The sequence below is a fragment of the Bos indicus x Bos taurus genome, chromosome 6 (genome assembly GCF_003369695.1).
Source record: "Bos indicus x Bos taurus breed Angus x Brahman F1 hybrid chromosome 6, Bos_hybrid_MaternalHap_v2.0, whole genome shotgun sequence".
NCBI classification, from domain to species: Eukaryota; Metazoa; Chordata; class Mammalia; order Artiodactyla; family Bovidae; genus Bos; species Bos indicus x Bos taurus.
Window position 1 is genome coordinate 50,405,085 of NC_040081.1, and position 24,475 is coordinate 50,429,559.

The 24,475-nt window shown below is 35.5% G+C and overlaps 1 protein-coding gene across 7 annotated transcripts in view; it reads left to right on the plus strand.

Moving 5' to 3' along the window:
* The window catches only part of PCDH7 (protocadherin 7), a 475,601-nt gene that overhangs the window by 276,409 nt on the left and 174,717 nt on the right, over window positions 1-24,475 (plus strand). Inside the window, exon 3 of one of the 7 annotated variants that reach the window (XM_027544224.1) lies at window positions 22,855-22,881. The exons of the other annotated variants lie outside the window; for them this stretch is intronic. Within the exon in view, the coding sequence (XP_027400025.1) occupies window positions 22,855-22,881 (27 nt within the window). The remainder of the gene's footprint in view (window positions 1-22,854; window positions 22,882-24,475) is intronic. 7 annotated transcript variants of the gene reach the window in all.

Genomic DNA, 24,475 nt, shown 5'->3' on the forward strand with positions numbered 1-24,475 from the left:
GAACAAAGCTAGTGGAGGTGATGGAATTCTAGTTGAGCTATTTCAAATCCTGAAAGATGATGCTGTGAAAGTGCTGCACTCAATATGCCAGCAAATTTGGAAAGCTCAGCAGTGGCCACAGGACTGGAAAAGGTCGGTTTTCATTCCAATCCCAAAGAAAGGCAATGCCAAAGAATGCTCAGACTACTGCAGAATTGCACTCATCTAACATGCTAGTAAAGTGATACTCAAAATTCTCCAAGCCAGGCTTCAGCAGTATGTGAACTGTGAACTTTCAGATGTTCAAGCTGATTTTAGGAAAGGCAGAGGAACCAGAGATCAAATTGCCAACATCCTCTGGATCATCGAAAAAGCAAGAGAGTTCCAGAAAAACATCTATTTCTGCTTTATTGACTATGCCAAAGCCTTTGACTGTGTGGATCACAGTAAACTGTGGAAAATTGTGAAAGAGATGGGAATACCAGACCTCCTGACCTGCCTCTTGAGAAATCTGTATGTAGGTCAGGAAGCAACAGTTAGAACTGGACATGGAACAACAGACTGGTTCCAAATAGGGAAAGGAGTACGTCAAGGCTGTATATTGTCACCCTGCTTATTTAACTTATATGCAGAGTACATCATGAGAAACGCTGGGCTGGAAGAAGCACAAGCTGGAATCAAGATTGCCGGGAGAAATATTAATAACCTCAGATATGCAGATGACACCACCCTTATGGAAGAAAGTGAAGAGGAACTAAAGAGCCTCTTGATGAAAGTGAAAGAGGAGAGTGAAAAAGTTGTCTTAAAGCTCAACATTCAGAAAACGAAGATCATGGCATCTAGTCCCATCACTTCATGGGAAATAGATGGGGAAACAGTGAAACAGTGTCAGATAGTGACTGCAGCCATGAAATTAAAAGACGCTTACTCATTGGAAGGAAAGTTATGACCAACCTAGATAGCATATTGAAAAGCAGAGACATTACTTTGCCAACAAAGGTCCGTCTAGTCAAGAGTATGGTTTTTCCAGTTGTCATGTATGGATGTGAGAGTTGGACTGTGAAGAAAGCTGAGCACTGAAGAATTGATGCTTTTGAACTGTGGTGCTGGAGAAGACTCTTGAGAGTCCCTTGAACTGCAAGGAGATCCAACCAGTCCGTCCTAAAGGAGATCAGTCCTAGGTATTCATTAGAAGGACTGATGCTGAAGCTGAAACTCCAATACTTTGGCCACCTCATGCGAAGGGTTGACTCATTGGAAAAGACCCTGATGCTGGGAGGGATTGGGGGCAGGAGGAGAAGGGGTATACAGAGGATGAGATGGCTGGATGGCATCACCAGTTCGATGGACATGAGTTTGAGTGAATTCCAGGAGTTGGTGATGGACAGGGAGGCCTGGCATGCTGCAATTCATGGGGTCCCAAAGAGTCAGACATGACTAAGCGACTGAACTGAACTGAACTGATATTAATACATATACATTTTTGGCTCCAACGTTTAAGAGTAGATGTAGGAAATCACTTTTAAAATCTTCAACTTTTATATAAAGTTTATGTAGGATTTGTAGCTAAAAAAGAAGAAAAGGCACCTGTCTTGAGATTTGGCTATATTACAAATAGGGAGTAAAAGGTCCTCCAAGACTATGCATCATATTACTGTTAGGATGAAATGGAAGTTGAGGTTATCAAAATTGCTTTTAAGGACAAAATTCTATTATTCTTGTGAGGGAACATATTTCAGTTTGAAAAGCATGAAGACCAAGAACTTTCATTTAAACACTACTTTCAAAATCACTGCAGATGGTGATTGCAACCATGAAATTAAAAGACACTTACTCCTTGGAAGGAAAGTTATGACCAAGCTAGATGGCATATTCAAAAGCAGAGACATTACTTTGCCAGCAAAGGTCCGTCTAGTCAAGGCTATGGTTTTTCCTGTGGTCATGTATGGATGTGAGAGTTGGACTGTGAAGAAGGCTGAGTGCCGAAGAATTGATGCTTTTGAACTGTGGTGTTGGAGAAGACTCTTGAGAGTCCCTTGGACTGCAAGGACATCCAACCAGTCCATCCTAAAGGAGACCAGTCCTGGGTGTTCATTGGAAGGACTGATGCTGAGGCTGAAACTCCAATACTTTGGCTACCTCATGCGAAGAGTTGACTCATTGGAAAAGACCCTGATGCTGGGAGGGACTGTGCAGGAGGAGTATGGGACAACAGAGGATGAGATAGCTGGATGGCATCACTGACTCGATGCACATGAGTTTGCATGAACTCCAGGAATTGGTGATGGACAGGGAGGCCTGGCGTGCTGCAATTCATGGGGTCTCAAAGAGTCGGACAGGATTGAGCGACTGAACTGAAATGAACTGAACTAGGAAATAAACCAGACAATCTGTTAGCCTCTTTATTCCTTAATTTCCATATTGTGAAATTATGGAATTGGGCTAAAGATTTTTAAAATTCCATCTAGTTTTGATTTTAATTTTTTCTATGTGATGGATATTTTAAAATTAATAAAATACCAGTACAAAATTAATAAAATATCAATATCAATATAAATAACATATTTCAAGTAAAAACAGTTTATCATTAAAATTATAATAATTTTCAAACTGTTTTAAAATCATATAAAGATTGTGGCTAAAGAAGAATGTTGAATTCAAGATGGGAGAGCTATGACTGACATTATAAAAATAAAATCTAAGTCATAAGGACAATTCATTTTTATTCTGTTGCTTGTCTGGTTTTTATTTGAATTGTACTTTTAAAATGCATCATAAAAGAGCCTAAACATTAGCAATAGATATTTTCTAAAATTAGGCCAAATATAATTTCCTGCACATTTATAATCAAGCAGTTCTTATAGGTCACATTGTTATCTTCAGTGGACAGTCTGCAATATGATGTTTTTCTGACTTTTATGATTACAGTTTATGATTTTTCAAGAAGACTACACAGTATTTGATTTACAGAAAATATAGACAATCATACAAACCAAAGTACACTAATGGGATCACTGACTCAATGGAGTTGAATGTTTGAGCAAATTCTGGGAGATAGTGAAGGACAGGGAAGCCTGGTGTGCTGCAGTTCATGGGGTTGCAAGGAGTTGGACATGACTGAGCAACTGAACAACAGCAACACTTTATAAACAGCAGAAATACCAAGTCGTATAGAAACTCCTAAGATCTGAGAGGTATTCTTATATATATACGTATTTTCTCTTATGTATATACATATATATGCAAATATATATGTGAGAGAGAAGAAAATATATAAATATAAGTATGTATTTATATAACATAAGCACTGATTGATTATACTTGTTCAAACTGAGCCATTTTACAATGACACTAAAAGTAAATATATTAATAAATATTAGTCTTCAGAACCAAGTGCTTTGAATAGCATTTCCCAAAGCACAAGAATCAAAGAATTTTAGAAATGAAGCATCCATGCCCTCTGAATCCAGAACTTTAGTTTCCATCTATAGTCCTTTCCCCAGTGAAAGCCCGCAATTGAGACTTTTGTCCTGGAATCCAGTAAAGGGAACTGGCACAGCTGCGTTTTACACAACTTCTGGCAGAGCCCATATCACAGCACAGAGGAGCCTTAGGCTGGGCATCTGACTCTTGCACTAGACTGAACCCTATGACAGTCCTGTGAGTAAAGGACAGGCACTGTGTCTGCTTCACTCACAACTTGATGTCTCATATTTAGAAGGTCCAAATATATATTCGTAGAATAGAAATAGTTCCTTGATTTTATCAAAATTTGCCCTTAGAAGCAAAATAACAGACACAAGTACTCTATTTTCTCTAAATCTCCATTGTTTCTCTTTGTTTATTTTGCAAGTATTTGTTGAGTGGACTCTGTATTCCAAGTATCATTTAGCTTTCAGGAAGGAAAAAAGATTAGCCATTTGGAATCCTTGTCCTGTACAAATTCAGGATTCAGTGGAAAGAACATAAACATTGATAACAGAAAAAATGTGATCAAGAATGTGGAGGAAGAACTATGGCAGAGTGAAGAAATGATAGAGCAACCCATTTTCAGGTCAGGGTTAGAGACTTTGATGGAGGAAACACATAAGCAAGATTTTGTTGCTTCTTTTCTGCTTCAGTCTCCTAAAATAACCCATAAACCCATGCTGCTCACACTTTACCTTCTGCTCACATAATTGTGCAGGTGTTTTTTTCACAACAATTTTTTTTTTAAATGAGAGATTTTGAAAAGATAGTTGATTTTACATGACAGTTATTTTGAAACCAGCTTTGATAAAGAACTGCCTAACAGTGATTAGTTTTCATGCCTCATTGTGAACATGTATGTTACCTGAACATTAAAATAATTCTTATTAAATGTTGTAAAACTGAAAATGGCTCTTAATAGTTTATAGTGACACCAGACAACTCCAAGTTTCTCAAGCATGCATGTGCCTGTATACTGGGTTTCTGTTGCCTTATTACAGTTTTTCTCTCTTTTCTTCCTGGACAACCCTGATCCATGCATTAATGTTCACACATATTACTTCTTTCCATGAATTTATGTCACAGCTTTAGGATCCTGCATGAAATGATCATCTCTCCTTCCCTTTATAACATTTGGTATGTATCTCGGTCAGAGAATATTTACTGAGAGCCTGTTTTGTTTAAAGCACTGTGCCGAGAACAAAGAGTCATTTCAGCTTCACAGACAGAGCTGTTTTAGGCCAGAATGCAGAGCATAGACTGACTGGTTATTTACGGCCACTGTCCATTCTGTAAGACTCATGCCCTTGCTTTACCAGTGGTTAAATATTTTGAATGTTGCTCCTATGCAACACATAAAGAACCCCTGGGCACTTAAGATGTGCCATTTGTGTTTCTTTCCTTGAAGCTCTACTGTTGTACCTATGTGGCAAATTCCTCAATAAGAAAGAAGTTTGGTTTTGTTTCACATTTTCTTCAGAGGTTCCCCAGGGGAGCGTTAATTCCTTTTCTATGAATCCTTCAGGAACCGAAGGACAACATCAGAAAAACAATTCAGGAAACATGTTGACAAACCCAAATGAAGCAGAGAGTTTTGTTCTCATACCTACAAGACCAAGAAAGTAAAAAAAAAAAAAAAAAGAAAAGAAAAGAAATGATGGAGGAGGTTGTGCACATTTGCAAGCTCTTTCTTAAGCCTCATCTTTAAACATCTAGACACATGTAATTTTTGAGTCTCATAGATCCAAGACTGCTTGGGAGGAAAGAAAAGAAATTAGACTCAGAGAGGAGAAGAAATAAAAAAGAGAGTGCCTGCAACTGAAAACTCAGATTGAAATACATGATTTTAAGGTATCTTATCTCTCAGCAAAATGTGTAGAACAATGTTTGAAGCTTCACTCTCTGGTTTTCAGTAACAATAGTGATTAAAATTATGAATCTCAATGTCAAAATGGACTCATGTTCAGATCTCATCTTTATTTAGAAGTTGAGTATTGCAGACACTTTCATGACTTTACTGAAGATCTCCTTCTGCACATCATTTTTGCATGAATTAAAGAGATAACCATTTTGATTATCAATCATTTCCTGTGCGCTAGACTTTTCTCTCTGAATTGTTAATTAATTAAAAAATAACAACAATTCTATTGTCCTCATTTTACATATGAGGAAACTGAGGCATAGAGTTAGTTACTCATTTTGCCTCATTCACCCAGCAGATACGTTCACCCCAGTGATCAGACCACAGAGTCTGAACACCATGAATTGTGCATACCGCTGTGTCTCGCCTGCTTCCTGAATGCCATGCCTGGCATGTAGTAAGTGCTATATAAATAGTGTTTTATTAATAACAATTTTGAAATAGACCTATTATGCTCCCAGTATTTTATTGTAAATTACTGCAGCATAGAAGTGTGACAAAGTGGTAGTTTCTTTATTTCTGGCACAAATAATATTTCATATGAGTTGAATGATACCTTTTAAATATCAGACTTCTTTTTTTCCCTCCCATTCCTTTCTGGAAGACAGAAAAGGAAAACATTGTTTTCTTTACTTCATCTATGTAACTCAGTCAATCAATACTGGTTTACAGAAGATATTGCTAACTATTAACTAGCTTTGTCAGATGGAAGAGGGATTTCTTATATTTTCTGCAGCTGCAGAGCAATATGTAAAATGATGTTACTGTAGTATAAAGTATTTAAGAGCTCAGGTTTTCAAAATCTGTTCTCTGACTTGATGAAAGTCTCTTCATCTGCCTAAGCTTCAGGATCCTCATAAGTAAAGTATAGTGTAAGTTCAGATACAAATGACACATACCTCTAAGATCAATGATACTGTAATTTGGTAGCTAAAGTTCTAGGAAGGAATATTACATACACTTCAATAGGATAATTCAGGTTATCCAAATATGGAATCATTTACCTTTTAAAGTAATCAGGTCCACATCATTAGAAATATGCAAAAGAATTCCCTTCCAGAGGTTATTTAGAAGTTACAAACTGTTGGGTTGAAAGCTAAACTATGTTAGTTCTTAGAATTTGTTTCTGATCCTAAGTTTCTTAACTTGATTGTATAAACTAAACGTATATGTAGTTAGAGAAACCTTAACAAAGGGCTAACAGAGTTTATAATCAGGTTTTTTAATCTCCAGGTAAAACAGAATAAAACAAACAAAACAACATCTCTAAGTAGACTGAAACCAGGGCTCCAATTACTCTCTGAATTCTGGCAGCAAAGCAATAAGAAAATAAACCCAAACACCTGCTGTGTGTTTATGTAAATCAAGTTTAGGCAGGATTATTTCTCTAAAATGTCCCAGGTAATTGTGGCTCAGTAATTCCAGCTTTATTGGTAACTACTGTAAATTTGATCAGCATTTCTTAAAATGTAGTTCTCAACCCATCTGTATAAGAATCACCCTATTAAAACTGCAGATCCCCAGCCCTCCCAAAATTTTGAATCAGGATTAGAATCTGTCTCTGTTGGTAAACAAGCTTTCTTGTCAGTGACTTTCAAACATTTTTAACCAAAGTGCATAATGAATGATATATTTTAAGTCAGTGTTTCCTTTTAACAAAGTGCTTGTGTTAGTAGCTACACTAACCATAAAAGGTCATACGTGACTAAAGCAAAAGCTGCAAAGATCATATGAACAACAACAAAAAAATTAAGATGACTCTATTTATAATTTGCTTAACATTTATAGAAAATCTAAGAAGTTCCAGTCTTTGTGATAATTTAGTCATATCACTTTTTTAAGATGAAAAGGAAAATCTTTTTATAACTAAAATTATTCTCTCTTTAATTGTCAGAATTATTATTATGGAAATGAAAAGTGTTCCAATTTTCCTTAATCTGAACACCAATATTTCATTTGCAGTTGCTAAAATTTGTAGGCTATTATGGTTATTTAGCACAATGTTTCTTTTGATATGAGTCAGTCAACTGACTTGTTACATTACTTTGTGTGTGTGTGTGTGTGTGTGTGTAGATTTTTTTTTTTTCAGAGGTTATTTCAATTCCAAGTGGCCCTACAGTAAAATGGAGATTATGAAAGGTAAATAGAGGAGGCTACTACCATATAGGACATAAAGAACTTTAGTAACATGACCCACCAAAGTCTCTTCCAACTTGAAAATTCAGTCATTTTCTAATGTACATGCATTCAACAGGTCTCACAACGAGCGCACCACTCTCACAGAGTGAGGTAATCAGGACCATTAAAATGCCCAACCTATTTTTTATGTAATTGTCCTCTACAGCACAAACAAATTATCTCCAAAACTCAATTACACTTCACAGATCTTATTTTGCTCTTGAAATCACTGGCCTTACCCACATCATCCCACATTCTAGGCTAAGATCATTCCACCTAAGATGACATAAAATTGCTTAGGTAAAATCAGGCCTGGTTCACCCGACCTCACCCCATCGAGATAGACTCGGCAACATAAACTCACATTCATTCTCAAATGAAAAAATTCTAAAAGATATTACTCACCATCTTTTGTGTTATCATGTTTGTTTTCTTCTAATTTAGACAGTTTAATTCTTACAAATATTTCTAGAAAACTTGCTAAATGAGAAATAAGTATTATTAAGGGATATGACTCTGATGCTGGGAGGGATTGGGGACAGGAGGAGAAGGGGAAGACAGAGGATGAGATGGCTGGGTGGCATCACCGATTCGATGGACATGAGTTTGGGTGAACTCCGGGAGTTGGTGATGGACAGGGAGGGCTAGCGTGCTGCAATTCATGGGGTTGCAAAGAGTCGGACACAAGTGATCGACTGAACTGAACTGAACTGAAGGGATATGAAGAAATGATAGATTACTTTGCTGACCTCTGAAAAGATGACATGATTGTGAAATTAAAACAACCAGAAACAAATTCCCTAAAATATATGGGAGTGTGGTATTTGGCACAGATTGAACTCATGATAAATTTGCTCTTAGGTAAAGGTACCCAGAAAGAGTGAGGATGCAGCATGAGCAGGGATTGAGAAATGTCATGACATGTTTGGGGTCAAGAGGGGAGATTGGTTTGGAGAAAGTATTATTTGGGAAGATGAATTTGGGTAGACCAGTTAGACTTAAATTATGAAATCATGTTTACTGGATCAAGTGGTTTAACTTTGAGAGTGATAGTGTTAGTCGCTTCAGTCATATTCGAGCCATTGTGACCCCATGGACAGTAGCCCACCAGGCTCATCTGTCCATGGAATTTTCCAGGCAAGAATACTGGAGTGAGTGTCCATTTTCTTCTCGAGGGGAATCTTCTCCACCCAGGGATTGAACCAGGTCTCTCAGAATATAGGCAGATTCTTTACCATCTGAGCCACCAGGGAAGCCCTTGAGTGTGATAAGGGATTACCTACAGGTCTTGAACAACAAACCACATTACTGGAATTTAGGAAAGATGTTCTAGTACCAAAAGAAAAAGTGATAACTGAGGTCTTCCTGAGAATGGGGACTAAAGTCAAGAATTTCTGCATGACTGAATGCATTAAATATTGGTGGTAATAGCAGAGGATAGTGGGTGAAATGAGATGAATATGGGGGTAAAACTGCACTGGACGGGATATGCCAGGATTGCTGTGCTACTAAGGTTCAAATCACCAAATTTTTTTATAGTTTAGTTCCAATTCCATTGTATCCAATTTGTCGTTATGGGAGGAAATTTTATTACTCTCTGTTGTAATAGCTCTCAAATTTCCCTTAACGAATTACTCAAATGGATTGAGTTATTTTACTTCTTAAAAAAGTATAACCTGAAATTTGCTGGAAAATGTTGTTTGTTGAATTCATGCAAATTTATTTTCTGTCACTGAGAAAAAGCAAGTCTTGTTTAATTGCTAGCAAAACAGCAAAGGCAAGAAGGAAGATCGTCAGGAGTAGGAGCGTAGATTTGGGGCAGATACCCCTACATCTAGCCCAAGTGTCTTCTAGAATTCCACCAAAGAACAAATACTGCTAGAAACCTTCTTGTTTCTCAAGACAAGTCCTAAGTTTTGGTGTCAGTAGATTAATTCCAATCAGAGCAATTTTTTTCTCCCTTCCTTCCTTCCTCCCTTTATTCCTTCCTTCCTTTCATTCTTAAATGTATATTTCTCTCTTTGATTACTAATTATAATGCTTTGGGTGACCTAAAGAGGAAAACAAAACAGAAATTCTTCACAAACACTTAATGATTTCCTACTAAATATAAAAGTTCTTTTTCTTTTTAATTCAAGCATCCTTCATTTCATAACCAAAAGTCAGATACTTAATGAACTAAATTGGCTAATAGAGACTTTTCTCCGTGTAAGCCTCCCATTTTTCTTGATAATGATAATGATAAGAAATAGAGGAAGCTGTCTTGAGAGTTGACTAACTGGAAATTACCAGTTGTGTGTTGGCTACTTAAAAAGATTAATCTTTCCCTCAAGCTAATTTCTGATAATTAACCAAAATATCCAGGAGTGCCAAGACATATTAAGCACGTAAGGTAGTATTTTATAACCTCCTTTGGAAAGGATAGCCCAGCTCAGGAGTCCCTATTGTGTGGCCCTATTTAATGGCCATGGTAACCATTTAAAAAATGCTGGCATATCACTGTGTTGTTTTTGTTGTTCACTCGCTGTCATGTCTGTCTTTTTGTGACCTCATGGACTGTAGCTCACCAGGCTTCCCTGTCCTCCACTATTTCCGGGAGTTTCCTCAAATTCAGGTCCATTAAGTCAGTGATGCTATGTAACCATCACATCCTCAGCCACTCTCGTCTTCTTTTGCCTTCTGTTCACTCTATTTAAAGTATATTTTATGAGGTCTATTTTGAAGAAAATAGAGTCAGATGGGGGATGGGAATTAGTAACAGCTATAGAAGAAAGACACCCTTTGTTTAGTTGGCTTGTATTTCTCGTATTCTTTCTCACTCTTATTAGCCTAAGTTAAGCACACAGGTTATATCTCTTTCGAGCTACTCTTTGGAGTATGTAGTTCTCTGGCTGGTGACTGACTGATTTTGGAGCTGGCAGCAGGCTGATTGCCAGCAGAGAGAATCCAGGGAGCAGATACCCCCTTAGAAAAATAGAGCCAAAGCAGTACTTTACAAATCTACTCTGTTTCCCTTTCATTTCTTATGTGTGTGTGTGTCTGTGTCTGTGTGCACACATGCATGCACGCGCGTGTTGTATTCTCCTACCGGGAACTGAGGAAAGTTGAAGTTTCACTGAACTTTGATTGACTCAAAACGCTCATATGTTGGCTTATAAAACAGCCATGAAACAGATTTCCAAAGAAGACATATCACTCTGGCATGTTCTAAAAATGTATAATATCATATCTCCAAAATCATTACCGTTCTTTTTTTCTCCCTCATTATTTATATAATACAGGATGTCCCTCACTCACACAGGGAAAATCATTATATAAGAATAGTTTTACTTACATAAAAATCCTGACATTCTTAGTGATTTTTTAATATATGAGGAAGACTACTAAATGCTCAAGCAACGGGCATTTTCCAGAGATAATATTACCTGCATCCATTTGTTTTATATTTTTAAAGTACTTCTACTTTACAAAGCAAAGTGATGTCAGTTTACCCAGCTTTACTTGTCACATTTATTTATTTATTCGTCTATTCATTTTTATCTCCTGAACACTTTTCATACTCTGAAAGCTTCTTAGAATTGATTCACTTTTCATGTTACACTAGTGAAAAATGCTCTTTGACCTGAAATTACAATTACTTTAAAATTTATCAATGCCTATTATCTCTGAACGTTGAAGCTGGCCTCCCTCCCACAAAACTTTGCGAGTATTTAAACCAAACAGGATCTTGAGTGCTCCCAAGGCAGTCCATCACCCAGTCTGGGAGCTTGCTCAAACTCATGTCCATTGAGCCGGTGATGCCATCCAACCATCATATCCTCTGTTGTCCCATTCTCCTCCTGCCTTCAATCTTTCCCAGCATCAGGGCATTTCCAATGAGTCAGTTCTTTGAATCAGGTGGTCAAAGTATTGAAGCTTCAATTTCAGCATCAGTCCTTCTAATGAATATTCAGGACTGATTTCCTTTAGGATTGACTGATTGGATCTCCTTGCAGTCCAAGGGACTCTCAAGAGTCTTCTTCAACACCACAGTTCAAAAGCATCAATTCTTCAGCACTCAGCTTTATTTATGGTCCAACTCTCATATCAGTACATGACTACTGGGAAAACCACAGCTTTGACTAGATGGACCTTTGTCAGCAAAGTAATGTCTCTGCTTTTTAATATGCTTTCTAGGTTGGTCATAGCTTTTGTTCCAAGAGCAAGTGTCTTTTCATTTCATGGCTTTCATTATTTGTGAATAGTTGCTGCCAATGAAAATATGTGGTTATTTTAAAAATCTGAATAACTTTTAATTTTAAACATGTAATACTGATAAACAAGCATTTAGAGTGTAATCCTTCAAAAGCTTTCTATGTACAACAGATATGAAAAAAATAGTAATATTTAGATCAGTTTTCTTATTTGGAAGAGTTAGAACTATTATCTAGGTAGGTAGCACTGGGTTCTTTTCTCTGTGGCACCTTCCTATTTGTCCTCAATTTTCTCAGCCCTTCTCATATTTTTCTGTCCCTAACGTTGTTTCCCAGATAATTCACCCCATTTCTGTCTATGAGGGCTCAGTAAGGTGTTTTGTAGTCAAAGCAAGACCTGCTTTTTCCCATACTTTCTCTTGGAGCCAATATACAATTTTTCTTCTGCTCCCTCTTCTCTTTGCTTTCTATTTCTGGAGGACTTGTATGGAAGCAAAGTTTGCAATGTGGTAGAATGTTAATCCCATGGACGGAGGAGCCTGGAAGGCTGCAGTCCATGGGGTCGCTAAGAGTCAGACACGACTGAGCGACTTCACTTTCCCTTTTCACTTTCATGCATTGGAGAAGGAAATGGCAGCCCACTCCAGTGTTCTTGACTGGAGAATCCCAGGAATGGGGGGGCTTGGTGGGCTGCCGTCTATGGGGTCGCACAGAGTCGGACATGACTGAAGTGACTTAGCAGCAGCAGCAGCAGAATGTTAAGAGATATCACCAAACGCAAATCTGCAAGCATGATTTTGTTCTCAGAAATTATCTGAATTACATTTCAGTATTCATATTACTCTTCCCACCTTTCCCTCATTACAGTCAGAGGCATGGAAATTTCACGTGGCTCATTACTGTGAGTGAAATTGTGAAAGTGTTAGTCGTTTCACTTGTGTCCAATTCTTTGCGACCCCATAGACTGTAGCCTGCCAGGCTCCTCTGTCCATGGAGATTCTCCAGGCAAGAATACTGGAGTGAGTTGCCATGCTCTCCTCCAGGGGATCTTCCCAACCCAGGTCTCCTGCCATGCTGGCAGATTCTTTGCCATTCTGATCCACATATTACGAAGCCTAAATCTCAGGCTTCTTCTCTCCCCAGCTCTCTTCTCCTCTGGCCAGTCATGCCGTCTGAGCTACGAGGAAAGCCCAGTAGTCTCTGATCTGGTGCTTTTAAATGTGTTAAGGACTCTGACAATTATCTTTTCCCTCTCAAACACCATTTTGAAATAAAAATTGTTTGGTACTTAAATAACATGTGGAGACTGTTGCACTTTTGTTGATGCATATATGCTGATGTAAAGATGTATATGCCCTGTCTTCAAGTAAATCTAAAACTTTGCAGCTGATTATTTTTTCTTGCATACTCTGAATTTTCTTTGTTGTTCGGCCATTTTCATGAATATAGTTCAAAAGGTCATTATAATGTTGCAATGAACTAGATATTATACATATATGTGGCCCAGTCTAAGTTCATAGGGGCCTGACTCTCTTATCCTATGGTTATTGATGCATAAGAAAATATCTTATACATTAATCAGGACCTATCAATATCCAAAATAATTAGTTTTCAATCCTGACTGCCTCCAGCATTATGTGTGACCTTGAGTACCTTCTATCCCTAAGGTACAAAGCCTTGTACCTTTCTGATCCTTGAGTTTCTTAACTGTAAAATAGAATGATTATATGTAACTAATTATTTTTCAAGTACTTTTTCCATGGTAAGAATTGCATTTAATGGTAGGAATTATTTCTGAGTCTCACCATTAAACTAGATTTTTCAGTAGTGAATATACAGTCCTCATAAATTACTTCCTATGTTACATTCTAGCAAGTTTTTATTCACAGAGGTCAGTTTGATGGTATTTATTTTCCTATATGCTAATATGGCATCGTGGCCTCCACCCTGAGAATACCTTAGAACATTGCTATTAAACAGAGTTTTTGTCAGTTATATTAAAGTCTCAAGAACTGTACTTGTTTCTTTTCCATTCTTTGAACTATTAAAACAACAGTGTTGATAGTTTTGGGAAATAAAGGGCCTTTTGCTTTCTTTTTTTTTTCCACTGCATAGATGCTTAAGATGCTTCTGCTTTAAGATAATTAAAAAGAAAAAAGGTAAAGGTAAAGGTGTGTGCATGCTCAGTTGTGTCTGACTCTTGGTGACCCCATGGACTGTAACCCAGCAGGCTCTTTTTTCCATGGAATTCTCCAAGCAGTAGTACTGGAGTGAGTCGCCATTTCCTACTCCATGGGATCTTCCTAACCCTAGGATCAAATCTTCACCTCTTGAGTCTTCTGCATTGGCAGGCAGATTCTTTACCACTAAGCCACTTGGAAAGCCTGTGGGGTATCAATATTCACTCTACATCTTACCAGTCTCACATAAAATAACATTAGGCATAGAAGAACTCAAGAGAACTGTTTATGTTATAGCTTTCTGGTAACAAAAACATACTTTCCACAAGTATCAGATTAGTAATTCAGAGTCATAATAATCTGCAACTCACAAGATCATTATCTAACACTAAGATGTTACAACTATTTTTTTCCTCTGAAGAGCATATTTAACTACTAGCACAAGCATAGGATTTCCTTTTATATCTAACATAATTTAATCTTGCCCACAAAGTACTAACAGACAAAATGAAACCAAACATGAACATTAAGAACTACTCCTAACTTCACAATTCATATTTTTTTCTCTAATGGATTCTGAAGAGAAGAAAACACAGGGCTTGTAAAGAAATAAATGAATGGGATTTCTTGATCACTCAGAAACAGGTGATTCATTCATTATTGAACAAAGGGAGAAAAACACTTATAGTAATTATATTTAAATGGCTTATGTTTTAATTCTTAGAAGTTTCAAATTTTTCAATAATTTTTAAATTCTTAAAATTTAAGATTAAATTTTATTAATTTTGTGTAACAAAATATAAAATTTATCAGAATATTTATTTACCTTTGCTTCTGTTTGCATATTTACTTATGATCATGAAAGATTAAAAGTATAGTTTCAATGATTGGGATACGATAATCTCTCACATGCCTCATTTTCCTATTTGCATATTCTATTAATATCATTATCAAAAACCAAGATCAATAATTTATTTGTGAAGAATTTAAAAACCACCAGAAAGTGTTGTAGCATTTGAAGTCTTATTAAGTTAATATTGACAGTAGATTATTGTTGAGAAACACATTTCATTTTTGGATGCCTAGATTTATGACAGATTTAGTTACAAGGGACATGAATTTGATGTATAACACTAGAGTCTTTGAACTGCATGGGAAAATATCACAATCTTTCATTATATTAATGTCTTACATTGAGCTATCTGCTGCCTTGCTGCCCAAGGTTGAAGCAAATATTTTATTAGAAATCAAATCAATTTCAGACAATAAAAAGCCCATATTCCATCACTGAGTAAAGTACAAGCTCTTCAAAGTTGTCCTTTTAAATTAATAGAGTGTATCAGTTCATGTATTAGTATACAGCATCCAGGAATAGTAAAGGATTAAGTTTTCACCCTTCTTCTTAACCTTGCTCTTTTATGTTGAGTCTTCTGATGCCAGTGTTGACTGATATGAAAATGCTTTGTGCTCTATATCACTGAGTTTTTTTTTTAATGTTGCCTCTATTCTTTCTTTTTTTAATTTTGGCCCAGTATAGAGATAGTCAGAATTCATGTTTTATGGTTTAGAGTACTAGTCACTCCCCTTTGCGGCCAGGTTCTGTTCTGTTTCTATTGCTGGTGCATGGACTCTATTAGAATGGAGAACTGCAGTGGCAGAGCAGGGGAAGGCAGGAAGGAAGAGATAACATTGGATACACCTGTCATTCTCTAGTTCTTTTTCCCTTTTCACGCGCCACTCTCCTTAGGGGTGTTCACCAATCTTTCCAGTAAACTCTCCCATCTCCGATTTGTTTCCCAGTTTTTACTACTTCTTTTCTCCATCCCTGGGCTTCCCTAGTGGCTCAGATGGTAAAGAATCTGCCTGCAATGTGGGAGATCTGGGTTCGAACCCTGGGTTAGGAAGATCCCCTGGAGAAGAGAATGGTTACTCAGTCCAGTGTTCTTGCCTGGAGAATTCCATGGACAGAGGAGCCTGGCAGGCTATAGTCCATGGGATCCCAAAGAGTCAGACACTAGTGAGCGATTAACACTTTCACTTTCTTTCTCCTCCACCCACTTTTCCTGGTGGATGTATCTATGCTCTGGCTTTTTCTTTCAAGATAACCTCCACTATTTTCTCACCCATAGGAGATAAAATCATGGTGCCTCTCAAGCCTGACATCCATGTTTGATTTGATCTTCAGAACAAAGCTAGCATCTCTACCCAAATTCCAAATTTTAGAATCCCTTTTCAAATTTCCTCCTTTTTAAATTAATTAATAAAATAACCCTTAACCCTTTTCATATTATGTATGGACTGCTATGTTATGTGTTAAATGCCATCGAGGGTTCTTTTATTTTTCAGCTACTTTACTGATCTCCTTCACATTTAACAGTAACTTCTCTGTCCACCCTGTTTTTGAGTATCATTTCTTGTACTGTCCTTTGTATCTATAAGATAGGAGGGGCACTTGAGTCTAGGTCTGATAGTACCTAGAACATTCCTGCAGAATTAAAGAGGAATTTAGAGATTTTCTGAATTATTGATTTTTGAGGAGTTAAAGATAGGAAGAAAAATATTTCAGTGGTTTAAACATTAAACATTAATTGCAGTTGGGATCTGCCAGATATACAACCTGTTCTTCTCACAAAACTCAATTTATCATTTATAGGAAAGCAATTAGCAACATGCCTCTACATTTGTCCAGACATCTCTTCCCTCTTCCTGAGATCAAGGAAGTAGTGCAGGGGGTCCCTTGTGTAGCTTTACTTTGCTCTCTGACTACATCTGTACAAGAAATCAAGCTGGTAATACATTGGCCAAACAATTTGGAAAATATTGTTATTATTATATACACATACATCTATATTTATATGTATACATGTATCTTCATCTATCTAATCTATACTGTAATTTTCTTTTTAATAGAAAACAGAAAATATATCAACTTTGTTTTAAACCACTCTTAGTATGAATCAAAGGATTTCTGGTATTTATTGGACAAAGATGAAAATCAATCTCCCATAATTTAAGAGAGAATGGTAATTTGTTTTAATGTCAATACATGGGTTACTAACTTTCAAATCAGTGATGCTGTTTGTTTAACAGAGAGCTAACTTGAGAAGTCCAAAAAGCTGTCTGCTTTCTCTGATTATCCCAAAATTCTCATTGAATTTACATTTTCCAAAATAAAAGCAAAGCAAACTTACCAGGATTGAATCATTTATATACAACTGGACATATTTCATACTCAGAAAAATGCTATCATTATACATTTGCATCAGCATTGATAGTTTTGTTTTTCATCAGTTTTTATTGCAAGCAGTGTAGGAGAGATTTCTTAACCCTAAAATGTTAACACATTTTGTTTCTAAATGTATGTGTCCAAGTATAAATCAAGTGGCCATAATCAGTATGCATTTCTTGTAGAATAGAAACATAAGTGACATTTTGAAATATTTTAATTGCATGTTCAGAAGTGCTAGTGGATATGCCAAAGTGGAAATACAATCCTGAAACTAATTAATGTGGCTTCATTTATCAAGAGCACTAGAGCTCTTATAAATACTAATAATAGCATTGTAACAGTGTATTTCCGTTTATCTGTTGACACTCTGTGCTGTCATAGTGCCCCACACCATTGAGTCGAAGAAAGTCTTTGTGTGGATTTAACAAAAAACATTACACATTGTTTTGTAGTAAATTCTAAGACTTCTTACACCAGGTAGTGATCTTACGCTAGTGTCTATAGTACTGAGAGTGATCGACTTGAAAAAACAACTATTTCATTGTTTACAGAGCTGGAGAAATAAAGGAATCAGTAAAATACATTCTACATTCAGATACGTTACTTTTAAAAAATATATGAAATACAAAAAAACAATCACACGGCTCATCTGTGCAGGAAGTAAAGGTGAGCTGAGGGGAGGGATCAATATGGAGGTGTTAGTTTTAATATAAGGTTTTGCTTCATAAATAGCACCACACTGAAACAGAAAAGTCTGTTTAAAATGGCACTCTTGGATAATGGTCAGCCTCATTTCTCATCATTAAATATCTAGGAATCTTTGTTAGGGGGGTGTTTGTCTATCACTGCTGTTGTGTTTGAATGAAAAGAGTATCAGATTAGGAATTCTAGATTTGCTTTTTGTTTTTTTTTTAAGTTGGAAGATTATTGTTTCAAAATGTGTTAGTTTCTGCTGTACAACAATGTTAATCAATTGTAACTGTACATATATCTCCTCCCTCTTGAGCCTCCCTTCCAACTCCTCGCATCCCACCCCTCTAGGTCATCATAGAGCACCATGCTGAGCTTCTTACCTTATACAGCAGCTTCCCACTATCTCTGTGTTTTTTACATGGTAGTGTATATATGTCAACAGTACTCTCTTAATTTGTCCCACCTTCTCCTTATGCCACTGTGTCCATAAATCCTTTCTCTACGTCTGTGTCACTATTCCTGTCTTGCAAATAGGTTCATCAGTACTAGATGTGGCCTTGGATCTTCTCTTACTTGGAAATTTTTTTTCATCCAACTTTATTTCTCAGGTCTTCATTTTCTTCATACATAAACATAAGAAGTTGAAGTCTCAAATGTTTAGGGCCTTTTCAACAAATTCTAAAAGACTGTGATTTCGGAATCATTAATATAGGCTTCCCAAATAAAGAATACAGTGAGAGCAAAGTTAATAGAATTATATCCAAGAGAAAAATACCTGCCAATGTGTAATTCTAAAAATTATTTTTGGGTCCTTTATAGTCATCTAAAGGCATCTGAAAGCAACCAGTTTGCTCCTTTCTATGGCAATGAAATTTACAAGTTAAGTACAGAGATCTCCATGGGCAATAGAATAATCCAAGCAAAATGTGGCAAAGGCATGTTAAATCCAAACAAAACTCTCATATCGGAAAAGGAAAAAAAAAAAAAACAGCCATTAGGAAGCTAAATATGTATGAAAAGAAATTCCACTCAAACTTGAACTACATTAGTCATTTGGGGCAAAGGCTTGGTTTAGTAACATCGTTCAAGGAAAGTAAGGCCACATTTCTACATTGTTTTTTATGTCCTTTTGCTAAAAAGTTTCATTTGTCTTTGTTTTGAGCCTCAAGTACAGCTAAGTATTTATTGAATTTGCATTTGATTCCTCTTTAGGAAGCTTATAAATCATCACCCTCATTATTTCAACAAATATTATTCTATATTAGTTTGGTTATAGAACTGGCCTTCAGTTTTAGTTATTTTAATGTGTAAACTGAGATAAGAAAGAGGAACACTTTGGATTTTAGTGGTAACTATGCAATCAATTTACAAGCTCTGTAACCTTGAACAATTTACTTAGTCTCCCGGATATTCAGTATTCTCATTAAAAAAATTAATAAAATCCATAACCTCCTGAATTAGAGTGAGATGAAAAAAATGTATATGAAGCATGTATCATAGTGCCTATAATAGAGCAGGTCTTCATCAATTCTCAGTTGATCTTCCTTCAAATTATTCTCATATTGAAATAAGCACATTTCTTAATTTTTGAAATTTGTTAATCAGTGATTTGCCCCTGGCTTTGCTGCCAGTTGTGGGACCTTGCGCAAACCACTGTCCTTTTGCACTCTAGTGTTCTTATCTGTAAAAGAAGATCTGAACTATGTCGTTTTAAATACTTCACTACCCTTTCATTTAATTTTATTTCTTTTGGTCTTTGTAGTTTTAAATGAATGACAACAAAAAATAGATGAAATACCATTTCCTGATTATACAATAAAGTATAAGAGTTTCCTATGCAACATGTCATAATCCAATTATATATTATACTAATTACTGTAACTTTCTTAAATTATTCCTACCAGAAATAGCTAACTGACTTGAAACAGGTATTTTTAATCTTTCTTAAAAACAAGGAAAATTTAATCCACATGTTTCTTAAGTTGAAATTTTCCTCCTATTAATAATTTCTATTGAGTCATAGATACCTAGGTTTAGGTTTCTTTTGGTCTGCAGATGATTTTGCCTTGTCTTCTAAATGACAGCTACTGATTGCATTAATATTCAGATCTCTGTCCTCTCTTCCCAAAAGGTCACTTTTTTCTCTTTTTAAAAAATTAAGCTCTTGTATTCCTGAAAAGAGAATTATTATTTCCCATGAAAATAGATTTTAGTTAGAAGGGCCTTTCTAAAAGCATGCAAATGAACAAAATACTGTATCCACATTAGATTATCAAATGATTCACTTTTGTGTAGATGTTATATCAAATCTGCAAAGCAAAATCTGTGAGAAATGCACAGACAATCCCTATTTCACATGATCCCTGCCCCTCCCCCACAAAATGACTATAGTATCATTATGAAGAAATGGTTGAACAATGACAAACGTGATCTTTGTACAACTCAATTTTTTTTTTTTACCTAAAAGTACTCTAATATATTCAGAATGTATTTGAAAATATCTTTGGGCATAATATCCCATAGCATATTGTGATATGTCACACATACATGGAAATTACAATTTCATAGGTTATACATTACAAAGAATGACTTTTTCATCAGTCTATTCCTTTATGATGGGGAAGCTAACCAATGTTACTCTCGTACCATACTCGAAAATCTGCTTTTCCAACTCACAGGGTAAAGCAAACAAAAAACAGCAGCAACAAAACTTAATCCAAGGACAATAATTCTTTAATTAATAAATAAATGTAAAATTTGTCATTTTGCCTGCTCACCTTTACCCGAATATCATGTAATTAACAACTTGAAATTTAGAAGTTAGATGAAGCTAATAAACTATATCTATTTCATCCTAAGTTTTCACTTTAAAATGCTTTCTTTTTCTTGTTTACCTGTTCCTGATATGTCTTTTCTGTAAGGGCACCTGGCTAATAACTTAAAAGTTTCTAAGTATAGCTACCTATCAGATTAGCTCCATGAAGCCCGTTTAGTACTTATAAAATGTTGTGGACACTACTTACAATATCTCTGGGAAATTTTGTCACTAGTATTTCTCAAATTATATCACATTGTTTAAAATCATGAAAATGGCTCATAAAACAGCACTTTCTTTCTTTTCCAGTAAGCATATAAGATAAAATAGTCTGAATACATTAAATTTTTCTATATTTTGGAAATATCTGAAAGCATGGTAGTACAATAGAAACATGTTTTAGTTTAAACATTAGTTGGAATAGGAAACAAAAAATAAAATATCAGTGCAGAGTTACATCTAATGACCTAGGAAGCAGTTCTCATAACAGGCAGGTTGGGAGTTTGTTGCCAGGGAGGAAGGAACATAATGCCCCAGGTACATTAGGGAATATTTAATATTCAGGGACTCCATTATATTGCAAACAGTGGTCATTCACTAGGTCTCTGTTAGGAGAAGACTGAGCTAAAGCAGAAATGTAAATTATTTTAAAGGCTTGATTTACTCCTTTGAAAACGTTATCCACCCCCACCCTTCCCTGAGAAGCACATAGTTTTGGTTACATGAAAACATCCACTCATAAAAAAAGTGTGTTTCTCCCAACTTGGCCATAGGAATCACCACATGAGGAAGGACTATTAAAACATTAATCATTGTGATAAGCAGATGGAAACTTCATGATAATAGCAGGTGATTAAAAAAAGGAATGTATTTCTTAGAAGTCACAGTATTTTGTCATGTTTATGCCCACAAGTGTATAAAAGCCACTACATTTTCTTACATGGTAAAATATTGGTGATAATTAGATTTAGAATATTGTATTATGCTAAATGGATAGATAATAGATAGAATTTTCACCTATATACTCTGAGTTATAAACAGTTGTAAACACTACAGTCTGAATGAAATTTAAACAGAATTCTCAGAATATGAGAAACCCAACATTTTCCATATGCACTGTCATATTCCATTCTTTTTCTAATATTCATATTTCATTAGCATTTAGTACACAGGCCTTGGGATTTTTTGAAAAGAAATATAAATATATTCTAGTTTGGTATTTGTGAACTATTTATCATTTAATTTACCATCAAGGCCTACTTAATTTTGTTTAAGACACTAAATTAATTTAAATCCCACCTCTTTTACTTTTGATATGCAAATATTTTTACTTTGATGTTGTAGCAGTACAAATTGAATTTTGCAACATGAACCGCTAATGCTAATTTGATTACTTCTGTATTAGTGTTGAGTGCTGCTAAAATAGCAAGAGATTGTTTAAAAAATGAAACTGGGAATGGAAGAACTCTTTCTCTGCAGGCCCTCTGCAATGATGGTAGTATTAATGCATGTACATTAATGCTTGATGATTCTCATACAGCCATGAATATTAATTTTAAAGACAAACAATTTAGGATTTTTAAAAAAACCTGACAGCTTGATTTTTTAAAAAATTGAGTTCATCACAAAGTCCTGACTGAACTTTTTAATAGCTCAGAGAGTTTGAATCCATTTAAGATATTTATTGCAGACAATTTAGACCATGATTTCTTTTTAGCAGTAAAGATGTTTATCAAATATAGTGAAGACAAGGTGCCTAAATTATGAAATCAGTACTTTTTGGATGGAAGTGAATCAGGCTTTTTTAAAAAAGAAAGAATGAACCTTTTAAAAAAGATCTATTTAATTGATTTATTTGATAAAGTTGAGGAGATTTCTAATGACCTGTAACAAAAAGGATGACATAAACATCTGATTACAATGCAAGATAAGACAAGAATACCTGACAACTGTTGAAAAACGATTTTTCCTTTTTGTAAAATTGTACTTGAAAATAGTATCTCACACGAAAAGACAAAAACTCATTTATACACGTGATCTACAAGATCTTCCAATGGTGGAGCTGCAGTAATATCTGCCACCTGTAGTGTGCCTGCAGCGTGCATGTTGCTTGTCTGTTTATCAATGAAATGTCTGTGTTTGTCTGTCTGTAATTTGCATTATGCCTGAAAGTCTCTATGCTCATTAACCTTTTACAGGTGCCGCACCGTTCCAAGGAACTGCAGGTACTAAAACAATGGGCAGTATTCTTGAAGGCACAGCACACTTTGAGCTCCACCTCCTCCTCCTGCCTACCCTCAGGCAATGTTTTGGAGGCCATTCAATGAGTTAGAGATTTGTGGCCAAGCTAAGGAAGTAAAAAAGGAGTAGCTAGTGACTGAATGAGGGCACTGTATATTTTCCACATATTATCCATCATCTGACTATAAAAAGAAAGGTTTGATATAAAAAAGATGGAGAGAGATCGAGAGAGATGGAACAACCATTACCATATCAAATTATCAAGAGTTTTCTTCAGGATGTGACTAGAAAAAAAATTTTAGAATGTATGCACATCCTGTCAGTTTTCTTAAAAGTTTCTCAACAGTGTATGTGGTATGTGAACATATAATACAGTGATTAACTAGGTTAGAATGTGGATAAATAGAGATCACGAGGCTGATGATTATAAAATTAATTATACTGAGGATAAATACTAAACACTAGTTGGTTGATTCTTTTTAAACCTAGAATTTTTTGTGTAATGTAGTTTTAAATAAGATCAAGCATTCTGCTGTTCCATACCTGTGAACATTCACAACTTGTATACTTAGGGAGGAAAAATTATGGTTTTGCATAAATATTTTTAACCTCCATGTATGAAAGAAAAAGATTCTGATTCTTTCCAATCAGAATCTTTTTTTTTTCAAATTAGTCACAAATTTCTTTTGTGAAATTTCTTCTGTGAATGTGTTCTTTATACGCAATGCGAAGTTTCAAAAGAATTTAAATCTACCATGGGCAAAGCCTTATCAAGTAGACATTAAATAGACAAGCAAACCACTAATAAATTCCAGTAGCCTTATAAAAGTTGGTGAATGCTACTGTGATTGTGAAGATCATTAATACTATTAAAAATGGTGATGCCATTGATACTAGTCTTTATCATTGAAACTATTTTTAAAGGCTAAAAATGGGGGAAAGCATAAATTGAGCTCACTTCTTAATAAGTTCACAATTGAAATTACCATCTTGTTCAACCTCCCATTTTGAAAATGTAAACTCGTTTATAAGTCACTTATGGAAATTGTTAAACATAATAGCCCATCTCCTTGTTTGCATAATGATTATAGAAAACTATCTAAAATTCTTTATATATATAATGAAAATAATCAGGGTCGACTATAGTAAGGACAGACGACAATTTATTTTCCTTTAAAATGAGATTTTATTGATATAAATGTTCATTGCTTGTTCATCACTTTATCTCTTTCTCACTCACACTATTTCTTTCTGTTCAAATGTCATGCTTTTCAAAAAATAAAAATAAAAACAACCATTTTAGAATACTTCCTCTTCCTGGTAGCCATCAAGTCATCAATGAAATGTGTCTTAAATTGTATCTCCTGAAATATACTATTGCCTCATGCTAAAAGAAAACTGAGTTATACTCCTCACCCTCAAGTCTCAATGTCAGTTCTTATTTTAGCCGTCTTCATTTTCATGTAAGGAGACAACTTGTCCAGTGGATCCTGTTAAAGATAATGTGAAAATCATGAACAGTTTGTCTTATTCAGAGTGCAGTGTTGTGAGAGGGGGAAAGAGAACAGTGACTACAAA